This window comes from Belonocnema kinseyi, chromosome 4 (genome assembly GCF_010883055.1).
Source record: "Belonocnema kinseyi isolate 2016_QV_RU_SX_M_011 chromosome 4, B_treatae_v1, whole genome shotgun sequence".
Taxonomy (NCBI): Eukaryota; Metazoa; Arthropoda; class Insecta; order Hymenoptera; family Cynipidae; genus Belonocnema; species Belonocnema kinseyi.
Genome location: NC_046660.1, coordinates 116432230 through 116445727, shown reverse-complemented (window position 1 = coordinate 116445727; position 13498 = coordinate 116432230). Strand labels below are relative to the sequence as shown.

Below are 13498 nucleotides of genomic sequence, written 5' to 3'. Positions count from 1 at the left end.
AACACACTAATCTGCTTGGCAAATAACAATACTGAGCCTTGAGTAGAACATTTGATAAGAGACGCTGCTATAATTGTATAGCAATTCGAACTTACAGAGTGGCTAATGCGATTCATCTATTCTGGAATTTTACAGGACGCTATTCTGTACTAAAAATACAGGTGTTCTAGTATTTCAGGAAGAAGTTGGTACTGGTAAATATCAAGGTAATTTTTTTAATTACACAGTATAGATCATAGAAGTTTATATTCTACGCAAGTAAGTTCATGTAAGTTGTCATTAATATTGCAATGACTAAAATTAGTACCTCCACGATATCATGACCTTAGAACCATGGGGTTCTATCTTACTTTTTTAAAATAAAAAATGACTCAAGAATCCAATTTCAGTCATTTTTCAGAGTTAGACAGTTTTATATAGATGCCATTTGGTATACCTTTGAGCAATAAAGTTATATCTCAAGATTAAACAATTTAATAAACAATTGGTATTGGCTTCCTCCATAAATTCTTTCCCATTCGTTTTACTTGAGTTATTTTTTATGGAACCCATTTTTTAGCATCAATTTAAAGTTTTCTGCATAAAATGTTCCCTAATTATTAGCTCACGAATATTTTTAAGTTTTTGTATCAAGGTACTTACCAAATTCCATTATAATAAAAAAATCTCACACTTATTCCACGATAGACTTAGGTTAGCAAGATTTAAAAACTAGTTTAATCAAGTTTGATTGTCAGCAAAGTAAAAACAAAAAATGTTTTAGAAATGTCCTCATCTTCGCTCTAGACAAAATCGTACGAAAGCCGTTCTAGCAAATTTCATTCTTTTATCAAAGAAAGTGGTCTAAATTCATAGATGTTATTTCCAAATTAAAATTGGATAAATTTCATGAAAAAATAAGCAACTTTTGAGAATAAAATTAGAGAAAGGGTGCGATGGTTTTCGTACATTCTGAAGGGAACTTTCCACTTAATGTATTAAAAGAGAGTGAATTAATCTCAATGTTTCAATCTTCTCAAAGAGAATCGTCAATAATTTTGTTTTCAAGCAATGCTGATGAGCTGTACCTTTAAGCACAGAACCTTGAGTTTCAAAACGTGACTTGAAAGTCTTGCTTCAGAAGATTAAAGAAAAATTTAAAGTTAAAAGACTTTTGTGTGACTTGACAAAATGGGGTGAATGCTACCGTTTCTTTTTCAACCCCTTTCGATATCCTTTGCCAAACCACCCAGGATTTTTGGCAGTTGATATGGGGGCATTTGCGTCTAATGACATAGCCTCCGCCTCCTGGATTTGTTCCAGCGAAGAATTATTCTCCATTTCCGTTTCTGTTTCCTGTGGAAGAGCGTCCATCGTAACTGGATCATCTCCATCTCGCTGATAATACAAACACGTAAGAGAACCTTCGTTTTCCATGCAAAACGTACAAGCAGGTTTTGGTTTCAAGGTTTCCGTTGATATCGCTGGTACTTGAATAAAGGGATAGTAAAGAAAGGGAGAAAGTTGTGGATACATATACATCGGAGGGAATGGCAATCCCATGGAAAGGAAGGGCAGGGCAGCAAAAAAGGGAGCAGGATAGGCAGTCATCGGTTCGGTCAACGTGATTTGAGATACACAATCTGTTTCAGATTTTGGCTCGACTTTGATGACTTCCGGTTCCTCTTCTTCAACAACTATTAAACTCTTCTCCATAGAAGAAACAGGTTCCTCAAGTAATGGCTGCGTTGTCGTCGACTGCTCGACATTCTGCAGCCGTATCGCATGGTGAAAAATTGGATCTTTCCCTCGGTTGTATTCGGGAATCTTTATGCCTAGATGCAACATTACTTTTCTCATGACTTCGTCACACTTCCCATTGATTTTTAGAGTTGCATTCTCATCTTTGGGAGTCCACTGTAAGTTCACGATGTACAAGGAAGATCTCTTATGCATTGGTCTGTCCATCTGCCAGAGCCAGGGGTATTTTTTGAGAACTTTTAAACTAGAACCGAGGCAGAGGATGACGTCGGCTTGTTTTGCTGCCCTGGAGGCTCCGCTCCAGTTAATTGGCCACAGTAAATTTCCCCGCTCACCGAAATGAACGATCGAGTCTTGAAGCGTGGAATTACATTTGTGACATATTCTACCCGTACCGTGAGAGTATCTGGCGGTCTTCTCAGTTACGTCAAAAAGTCGCCAGTATTCTCGAGAAGGTTTGCAGGTCTTGCAAACCTCCACATACATGTTGCCATGAACTTCGGACAGCAAGGATCGCGGAATGCCGCTTCGAAGATGTAGACCATCGCAGTTTTGAGATACTATGTGCTTTAGAACGCGCGCCTTGTACAGAGCGTATAAAGCCATGTGGGTTACGGTCGGCTCGGCTTGGCTCAAGTCGTGGTTCCTGTTTAGAATCAGAATTTTCCTTAGTTTAGCCTAGCCCAATTACAATATTCAATTCAATTTAATAAGTTAGGAATATGACCTCAGTCTTTGAAGAGAAAGGTTAAAAAAAAAGGTTTTTTTTTCTAGATAATTTCGAAATAATCTTTTTTTTCTACGAAAGAATGCAATAATCACAACATTATGTACGATCATAGCTCAACCACCTGTTACCGTCAATATTTCGAAAAAAATCAGATTATTATAATTTGTTAATTTCCAAAAATCTTACAAACTTCTCAAAATTAAATTCAAAGCCAGTGTGGAAATCTTTTTACTTTACAACAATTTTCTGATAATCACACACATTTTTGTTAAATAACATTATTTTTGGATAATAAATCAGAAACGTTTGGAATTTGACTATTTTCTGACTAAATATTTTAGAAATCTTAAATAAGTATTTTTTCAAATATCACATACCCAATATCTTTCCCTTGTTGCATTCTTGTCCAAACACCATTAGTACCTCTGTAATCTGGAATAGAAGCAGCCGTACTGATGCCAGCACCTGTATAAACTGCAAGAGACGTTGCTCGACTAATCGCAGCTGCTAGCCGCATACATTTTTCTTCCAAAATCTCTGGCGCATCTTCGATTTCCTCCAGTCTTGCTTTCACTCGGTCTCTTTTCTTCTGTCTGCAAAGAGAAACATAAATAAGAGTGCTTCATAAAAATCATATACATGGATATATACACAAATTTTGTTTCATGCTAGAGGGCAACGATCCCCCCAATTTGATTCGAAATTCGAAAAAAAGAAATTCCCTAATCTTTTAATTTTAACAGGCGTCCGTTTTGGCTTGAAGTTTCCCGTGTAAATCACGATTTTCAGTTTTTGCAATAATTTTTTAGGTTTGAGAAAATTTGAGGAGAAAGTATAGAGGCTTGTAGAGAATTACCCAACGAAGAATTTCATGTATCAGACATATGGGTTCTATCAAGAAGTGATTCTTAACGAAATTATAGATCATCTTTTTTCGTATCCTAAATAGTTTTACCACAAAATGGAATTTTTAATTATTTTTTGTGTAATCAAAATTTGAATGTTCGATTTTCCAGGAAAATCAAAAAAATTGTTATAATCTTGTAGGGCTTTCAGAAAGCAATGTTTTTCTCCGGTTGACTTTTCTTCATATTTTTCTCATATATGCGTTTTTTGGCTTAAAATTTGGATTTTTGATTTATTTAAAAACGAACGAACGTTAACGAACTCGTACTTTATTTTAGGACCTAAAAAAGTGTGCCAAAGATCAATTTGATCCGTCCATTTTTTCGAGAGTTATCGTGTTTACGGTTGGACGGACAGGCAGACGCCATCGTAAAAACTTGATTTTCGGATTCGGTGGATCTCGAAACGTGGAGATCCGTTGAAAAACCGTGGTGTCAAATTTCGGACAATTCTAATACTTTCTCAATCATAAATGAAGAGAATGTAAAAAACGTTCCTGAAAATTATTACTATTGGCCTAGTGAAGTATTTACTAATATGGGTTCATTAATTTTCAATTAGTTTTAACATATACTTTGAAGATTAAAGATTTTTAAAGATGTCAGCTAATTATAAGCCCTGAAGTATACTCAAAAGAGTCGAAGACGTCTCTTAGGATAAATATTTTTCGAATACGTTTCAAAACTTTTTCGCATATTATATGTACCTGTTAAGAATTAAGAATTAATTGTTGAAAAAATTCAGACAAATCTACAAATTTGGTGAAAAAATTATTGTTTAAACAAATGGAAGGTTATAGAAAATAAATAATAATTTATTGTTTATACAATTGGAAAATATTTTAAACTATATTTATGTTATGAACGATAAGAAAATGCCAATTCGACGAATTTTGTAGAAAAAAAAACCTTTTTTAAACAAAAAGAATTTTTTTTACATAACTAAAACTTAATTAAATAATATTGATAAATATTCCGATAGACCAGAAGTCTTTAGCGAGGGGAAATTAGGTCCCAAATACTCATTTGAAAGATGTCTCGTGTCCGCCACTACGACGCTTCATTCAGTACGGAAAAATTCCGTCTCACTCTTACAGCTGAGTACAGGTACGTGGTAGTGGAAACGAGACATGTGGCAAATGAGTATTGGCGGCCGAATTTCCCCTTTGCTGAAGAGCCCTGCTATACAGGGTGACCCAGACTCAATTGCCCGGAGTTATATAGCTGTATAAAATTTAAATAATAAATCGAATATTTCTTTTCCAAAAATCAGTTGGAGTTTTAGTTTCTGAGTTATAAAATATTGAGGCTGACCAATCAGTAGCGCGGTATAAACAGACACTTGTGCGTCAGCTATGTTGGACTCCGCAAATATTCAAAAATTTTGTTTTGCTCAAGTATTTTGTAACTAAAAAACTAAAGCCTCAACCGATTTTCGGAAAAGGAATTTTCGGTTTACTTTTTTAAATATTTTTATACAGCCATATCGGCCCGGACACTTGAGTCTGGGACACCCTATATATAAATAATCTAAAAAAAAAAGGTTTAAACAACCATCGTAGGTTCCCACTGGGAACAACAGCCATCTAAAAATGACACACAGATTTACTTTTCTAGATATGACTTTTATTAAAACTGAGCAAGGCTACATTATCATAGGTTGACACAGAAAAAGATGCAACAAAGTATGGGATAGGATTATTAATTAGATCAATAATTTTCTGTTGCTTACTATTTGAAAGAATTCTTTATAGAAAAATCATTGCTTCACAAATGAAAGAGAACGTTAGACTAAATTACCTTTTTGGTACATGCCCATATTTTTCTGTTTTCAGGTATATTCTGCCGTATAAACTAAAAAGATACATAAGTGACATTGTCGCTTAGGTCGACTTTTTCATTGCCATGCTTGAGAGAATCACTCTAAGCGGCAATGTCACTTACGTATCTTTTTAGTTTGTACGGCAGTATTGTTCTTTGTAATCAACAAAATCTTCAATTATCTATACTAATAGTTCCCTTTTACATAATCACTGACGGGGAATCATAAATTGACCTTGAAACACGTTGGTTTCCTGGTAGTATGTACAATCAAACTCGGACATAGCGCGCCAGGAGATAGTAGTTCCGCGAGTTGACGCCTCATCGCGACTATGGGTATGAGGAGCTACGGAAGTGTGCGGGGTTCGGTCAGGTGTTACAAAACAAAGCCTATTTACGTTCGGAGTCAGACTATCTCTGGTTCTGTCAGGTTAGGTCTAGTTCATGGTCAGCCCCAAAACCGCGACTGTCTCCACGTTTCACTGTATTGAAAAGAGTGATAACGAATAAGTAAAAATTGCGAGGTTGGTTTTAGTCCACATTTTTACACCCTCTATTTCCCTTTGTTATGTCTTTGTCTCTAATGAGCCGAAACGTAGGTAGTTTGGAAATCTAATTTTGAATTGTGAATTTTTTTCATGCTCTTGATTCCGTTGCATAAAACTATTCATAAGAAAGTAGATTTAATTTTGATCTTAAATAAAATTTTTTTTACATAGAATGCATGTTTTTAGAGTTCTTTTAATTGTGGCGAAATCATTTTTCACCTCAGTTTCCCGAAAGAAATCCGAGAAGTTTAAAACTTGACCGCTGGAGTGTACTCTGACTTCAATTTAATTCATGACTTAATGTGAATTCAAGTGGCTCTATGCCGGTGAGTTCAGCGAAGGTGTACACCTGACATCACAAGCTGTTAACCCCTCTAAGAAATCTTTTTATTTAAATTTTGTTTAAAGAATGTTTGAAATATTAGCAATTTTCTAAATTTATTAATTTTTTGGATAGTTTCTTTTCCTATATGAAAATGAAGTCATCTAAATACATTGTTACATAATTAACCACATAAATATATTATTTACTTCCTAAGATAAAGCATTTACGTGATAATTAAATAAATCTTTCAATTAATTTTTTTCAGACAGGACTTTCATGTTGAACTGCTGAGCAATTAACTGCACTATTTATGTTTAAAATGGTTCAATTTGGAAGATAATATGTGATATCTGGCATTTTTTAATTATGCGCTAATGAGTATGCTTTCTTCACAAATTTTTCTACCAGAAGCAATGACCAATTCGAAAATCGAGAGAGGTTACAAAACTTATCTCGAGACTGTTTCTTAAAAACATTAATGAAACTACAAATTATATAAAAAATTTATAAATTTTTATGACCTCTAGCATAGTTCAATAAATACTAGAATTAAATATTTTTAGATAATAAGACATCTCCTTTTTTTTAAATTAAAGTGTGTCAATGGAACGATGAACTACCTAATTTTAATAAATGGTGCGTAAAGTCATATTTTCGAGTGTTCGGATTGGAATTCCAAAATATGAGTATATACAAAAATTTATAAAATCAAGTAGTTTTTCCCTGTGTGAACAGTGTAGGCACACTTCTATTTAAGAAATCTAGTTGGACACGGCCCGGAAGTTTGAGCGCGCCTAGGGCGCGCAACTGATGGTTTTCGCACTTCGCGATCGATAATTTATTTACCTCGCGCTACGCGCTCAGTCTATTTATTTTCCCCGCATTTGTGCACATGCCTTTTAAAATTAAAGGTCTAATCATCGACAATTGTAAAATGGTGATTGTGAATTTTTTTTTAATGTCCTTCGGCTTTAACGAACACACTCTCATAACGTATCTTGTGCTTAGCACTCGATTTTGTCCACAACGCGAACTTCTCTGCATTATGTTCAACTCTATTATGTAAAATGTTTATTATATTTCTTTATGAACCACGAGCTGGGATTGCTTATTCCGATATTGTACGAATTTTCGCTATAATGATTACTTCACTATTTATTTTTTATTTTTCATAAAATTTTATTCTCAGCTACTTTTGAAAATGTTTTACTTTGATCAATTTGTATTACTACAATTTATAATATGCATTGGTATTGAAACATACGTATTTTCGTTGTTTTGTTTTTATTATAAAAAAGGGCGAATCCTATAAGAAAATATTAATTTTGTTATCAAACATTTTATTGCAACTTGTACAAGTATTATTCGGGTACCCGGGTGGTCGGGTACTATCCGGGTAAGTTTTGGGATATCAGTAATACGGTAAAACAAAAGGTAATATGATCACAAATGTCAGATAACCCTTCATTCAATCCGTCAACATGTCGCGTCAACGGCCAAGTTGGATTTGGGATTATTTGATCATAAAGTGTCATATTTGCGGCGAAATATTTGTATAATAAAACTCAACGTCATCACTAAGCCACCATTTACTCCAGGTGTTCTGAAATTTTGGTTATTTCATTTGATTCTCAAATAAGGGTTATCAAACTATTGTGCGTTCATGTTTGGTTTTCTTTGCATTTGAAACTTGATGTCAAATGAGAAATCTTTAAAATCCAGAAAATGCGTCGAGTACAAGGAAACCTGAGTATTACTCTATTATCCGGGAGCCCGAGTTTTCGGTATTCAGTTATTACCCGGGTAACCGCGTAATACCCGTAATCTCGAGTACCCGAGTAAATATACAAACACCCGCCATGAAGCCCTATTTAAATAAAATTTTACTGTAGTTTCTGTCCTTTTTCCAAAAAGGTAATTTTTTCTTTTTAATACATTCTCATAAAAAATGTTTATGATAAATTTGTAAATCTTTTTTGGTTGAACAACTTTTGTCTTTTCGTTTTTTTCGTCTCTTGTGTCGCTTTTCCAAAAATTTAATTTTTAATCTTGTTTTCTACGATTAAAAGAAAATCTACTCGTTTTATGTGAAAATTATAAATAGCAAATTTCTAGATCCTTTTTGAGTGAACAATTTTTGTCTATTATTTCTTTCCCTTCCTTGTGTCGTTTTCCAACAAGTTTAATTTTTAATTTTATTTTTTTACGATTAAAACAAAAATTACGCGTCCTATCAAAAAATTATTAATGGCTAATTTTTAGCTCCTTTTTGAACCAGCAACTTTTGTAAAGAGGTCATTCACAAAGTACGTAATACCTTTAGGAGGGGGTGGGGTCTATCGAAGTATCATTTTCCATGTTAAGAACAATGGAAACATTATCACACAGTGGAGGGGGCAGAGGTTCCTGAAAAATGTATCACGTATTTTATGAATCACCCCAAATTCATTTTTTTCATAGTTGGTGTCGTTAAATTTGATAATTTTTAATTTTGCTTTTTACGAATTAAGCAAAAACTACGTGTCCTATAAAAGAGTGATCAATAAAAAATTTTTAGATCTTTTTTGGATGCACGATTTTTGTTGTTTCATATTTTTTCGTATCTTGCATAGTTTGATCGCAAAATCTAATAATTTTCCCTTTATCGACATAAGTTGTAAAGATAAATTGTTCGAGTTTTCAATTATTACAAATAGCTGTACATAGAATTTCTAAATTTCGAAAAAAACTTCGATTGATGAGGGTTGGTGCGGGGGGGGGGGGGCATTTTCAACCAAGAGTCATAGCTGATTGGTGTTTTGAGCTGCGCAGTTCACCCAAAATTCAGCAGCGTTGTGTAAGATGGGCGTTCATATGATCTCATTTTCAAATTCCCGGCCCACAGAGGGGAAAAGATGACATTTTTTGTTCAAAATAACGTACAGGCCACAAATATTGAGCGATTTAAATAACAACAATTTTAAAAACAGCTGTTAAGATTTCTAAGAGAGTTGTCGAACCTGATTTTTCAATTAGGTTTTCAATTTTTTATAAATAAACAAATATGACGAAAAACTGGCCATTTTATCCATTTGACGTTCCCGGTGCTTGTTACTAACAGGAAAAGTGTTGAAATCGCCTAAGTTTCAAAGAGTAATATTAGCTTAAGATGTTCCTAAATTATACATTAAACAAAAACATTTTTTATAAACATATTATTTGTTGAAACAAGGTTTTCTATGATTTTCCATAATCATACGTTTTTTCTAGATATATTGCACGAAATTTAAATGGAAATTAAATGATACTGAAAAAAAATTCTCTTAAGATTATAATTCTTTATATTATAAACAAATTTAATGAACAACTGCAATAATTAGGCATTTTTCGACAGGAAAATTAATTTTTTTATGTACATTTTTATAAATTAGGAACTTTATGATAATTTCAGCAAAATTCATAATTTATTGATTAATCATATAATTTTTCAAAAATAAATTTAATAAACAAATACATTATTCGAGCATTTGTCGGCAGACAAATTCTGGGTTTTCAATGCTAGTCGTTCCAGTTGGGAACTTTATTAGAATTTCAGCAATATTCACAACAAGTTGATAAATTTTATAATTTCTTTAAAGAAATTTAATCAAAAAATGTATTAATCAGGCATTTTTCAACAGAAGAAAAATTTTTGTTCATCGACAGATGCCCGAATAATGCATTTGTTTGTTAACTTTGTTTTTAAAAATTATAAAATGTATCAACTCATCATGAATGTTGCCGAATTTATTATGAAGATCTAAATTAGAACTCTGACATCGATACAAAACAGAATTTTTCTGTCGACAGATGCCCCACTTATGCATTTTTAAATTGAATTTATTTTTAAAAAACACAAAATTGATAAAAAAATTATAAATTTTTCTGAAGTTTTTATGAAGTTCCTAATTTAAAAAGTTGACATAGAAAAAAACGAATTTTTATGTCGACAAATACCTGATTAATGCATTTGTTGATTCAATTTGTTTGAAGAAATCATAGAATTTATCAACTTATTGTGAATGTTGCTGAAATTGTCATGAAGTTCCCAACTGAAAAGACTGGCATTGAAAAAACCGAATTTTTCTTATGACAAACGCCCGAGTAATGCATTTGTTAATTAAAATAGTTTAGAAAATCATAAGATTAATCAACAAATTATGAATTATTCTAAAATCATCACAAATTTCCTAATTAAAAAAAAAAATACTTGAAAAAACGTATATTTATGGAAAATCGTAGAAAAAATTTGTTCCACAAATAAGTTGTTTACAAACATTTTTTTCGTAAATGTTATTTTGAACCAAAAAAGTCATTTCTTTCCCACTGTACGGCCTTCCTTTAGGTACGAAACCAAAAACTTATTTATATATATATATTTTTTTAAAATACATTTACATAATTGAGAATATTTGAAATACTGTGAAATAGATCAATGAAAAATGTAATTTTTGATTTTCCAATATTTTGTTATGCTGTCAAAATTTGAATTTTCAATTTTTCAAGAAAATTCAAAAAGTTGTCGTGATAATCTTGTAGGGCATTTAAAAAGAACAATTTTTCTGCTCTTGACTTTTTTCATATCGTGCGTTATCTGGCTTAATATATTGATTTTCGTGTGTTTCTTGGAATTTGGTAAATGCTATAACTCTTGTAAATTTTGGTTTTATAAAAAAGTAATTATGATAAATTGTTCGTCTGTTTGAATACTGTGAATATCCGTACAGAAAATATTTTATTTTTGAAAAAAAGTGGTCTCAAAAATGTTCAAAATATGCTCACTTTTTGAATTTGTATCCAAAATGACTGGCTAATGAACTTGGACTTTATTTTAAGACACTAAAAAGAGTATACCGAAGGCCAATCCAATCTGTCAATTCTTTCGAAAGTTATCGTACTAACAAACTAGAAATCTACGGACAGACACATGCGAAAAAACCTGTTTTTCGGATACAGGGGGTCTCAAAACGTGGACATTTGGCAAAAACGGGGGGGGGGGGGGGGGGGGGGGGGGGGGGATTATACGCAAATCTAATACCTTCTCTGATGAGAATGTGCGAAAATTGATGTATTTGCACATTTTAATTTCAGAATTTACTCATTGGCTCGAAAACGATTTGAACATTGAACATGGTCTACATTTGGAGGTCCGATCTTTTGGAAGAAAGAAACAAATATTTTGATCGACCCATATTTCTCCATCTAATTCTCTCACCACTTTTCTTTATAACTTTTTAACAAATAGGTATTTTAAGAGGAAATCGAGCAAATTTACAGTTCTCAATAAGAAGTCATCGAGGCCTAACCGGTCTTATAACTATGACTAAAACTGTTTTAAAAGTTATACAAAAAAATGCTTAAGGGCAAGAATTATCACAGTTAAAGAAAAAATGTGTGTTTTTTTTATGCTCTGACTTGATATTAGTAATTACCTACAATGAATCTGGTCATTTTTTTATTGAATATCTGGACTAATAAAATTATTTCTTTTAAATGGTGACCTTGAAAAATATTAATGAATTCCTCTCAACAAACTGGAAAATTATTATCCAAGTTCTGTACTAAAAGATTTTTTAAACTTAAAAACCTTTAAAATGAACGTTATTATATATTTACGTAGTTTTTTAATCTAATACAACGTTAGCGATATTTGCAACTAATCTCTATTGAGTATTGATCAATTTTTAAACCATTAAAAGCGTTTTTCAATAAAAAATTAAAAACTCTCAGTTATATATATTTCTCAGTTATATATATTTTCTATATTTCTAGGGAAGCTTCCAAGCCATTTTAATAAAAGATACAACATTCTGATAATTTTACCGGTAGTTGGAAAAGGGTAGGGATTTGACCATCATTATTTTTTTGAATAGTCACAGGGGTGCCCCCCCCCCTGAGACGTTGTAAAAGGGTAGGGATTTGTTTTTGGGATTACTTTTTTGACCTATCTAAGAGGTGTTTCTTGTCGCATGGATGTTTAAAAGCACCTCAAGGACGAGTTAAATATGATCATTACGGTATCGCGCGATACACCCATATTTAAGACATTGAAGTAACGGAAGTAACAATAATTTTAAACTTTGGCCTGGTTGAAACGCTTCATTTATCATTCAATTATAGATTCTAATAGTTAGTTGCCAAAAAAATCTATCTTTCCAGCAAACAAACAGGTCACGACCCTATTTTGTAATTTCACCCATGGTTCAATCCAGTTTCGCCATATCTCGACAGTCATTTCTGATTTTGCTTTTAAATAAAAAATTCAATTTTTGAGTATTTTTTCTCAAACCCTGAAAATTTTTGATTTTCTGATTGACTTTTGAAACTTGACTCTCTTAAAACTATAAGTTCAGGGACTATCATTCTTAAATTTATCGATTTTTAAACAAATTTGAATCAAAAATGAATAATTTAAAAACAAATATATAAAAATATGTAGAAATGAGTAATAAGTACAAATATGAATGCTAATTGCCGGGAGTTGTAAAATTTATATTTCTTGGGTGCATGTTTCATATTTGAAGCTCCTTTCGCGTAGCAGTATCGACAAAGTTTTAAAAGTAATATAGATTTAAAAATAAATAAAAACAACAAAGTATTAAATTTCTATAGTCAATTCAGACAAAATGGCCCTACCTTAAGTTAACCTCTTTAACGATGTCACCGCACGACACTAAAATCTCATTTTCTTCAGGTGACCGGCTTTCTTCAGGTTTTTGCAAAATAGCAGCGACCTGCAAGAAAATATTAACATTTGAAAAATATTTGTTAACATCGAGAAAAGTCAGCATCTAACCGGAAAGTTTCCGGAGAGAACATTTACTAATCCCTAGGTTCAAAGAAAATACGCAAGTAACATATGCGACTGAATACCTTTTTGACAGTGGCTACTCGTTCATCTTTGACTTTAAAAGACTTCAATGCTGCTGAACGTCTTCTTGACAACAATCTCTCCTTTACATCTTCCTCCATCTTTAATCAAAACCAGGTCCTCTCGACACTACTCCGAATTTTAATAGAACTATGGACACAACCATGAACCTATCATTATCATTCTGTATTTAGTAATGAGTGACAAATGACAATCTATTAAACAGCACTACGGATTAGATTTTTTGGATTATTTAATGAAAAGGGGTAAAAAAATGTCCATTGTCGATAATCAGACAGTGACAAATGCTCCGAAACATATACATGATTCCCCCAAACCCGATTTTATAAATTCAATACTGCATGCTCCCATGCAATCATATCTTCATTACATTTCTCTTTTGAGTAAACTAAACTTTACACAACTTTTTATTTCAAGCACTGTTGTGTCAACAGATCACAATTATTAAAACATGTTTTGTGTCAAGTATAAGGATGATTATTTTGATGATTTTAATCGACTTGTCAAAGATGAAAGCGA

General features: G+C 32.4%; 1 protein-coding gene across 2 annotated transcripts; it reads right to left on the bottom strand.

Annotated features, from left to right (window-relative positions):
- Nucleotides 1-285: 285 nt before the first annotated feature.
- On the bottom strand, nucleotides 286-13498 carry LOC117170725 (NAD-dependent protein deacetylase sirtuin-7). Of its 2 annotated transcripts, XM_033357747.1 has the most exons (5): nucleotides 13384-13498; nucleotides 12961-13108; nucleotides 12724-12821; nucleotides 2848-3063; nucleotides 286-2386 (listed from the first exon to the last, which is right to left on the bottom strand). In XM_033357747.1, exons 2-5 carry the CDS (start codon nucleotides 13057-13059, stop codon nucleotides 1183-1185), a joined length of 1617 nt encoding a protein of 538 aa, XP_033213638.1. In that variant the 5' UTR covers nucleotides 13060-13108; nucleotides 13384-13498; the 3' UTR covers nucleotides 286-1182. The 2 variants fall into 2 exon arrangements, with proteins under 2 accessions (XP_033213638.1, XP_033213637.1); XM_033357746.1 differs by having other exon boundaries at nucleotides 12961-13480.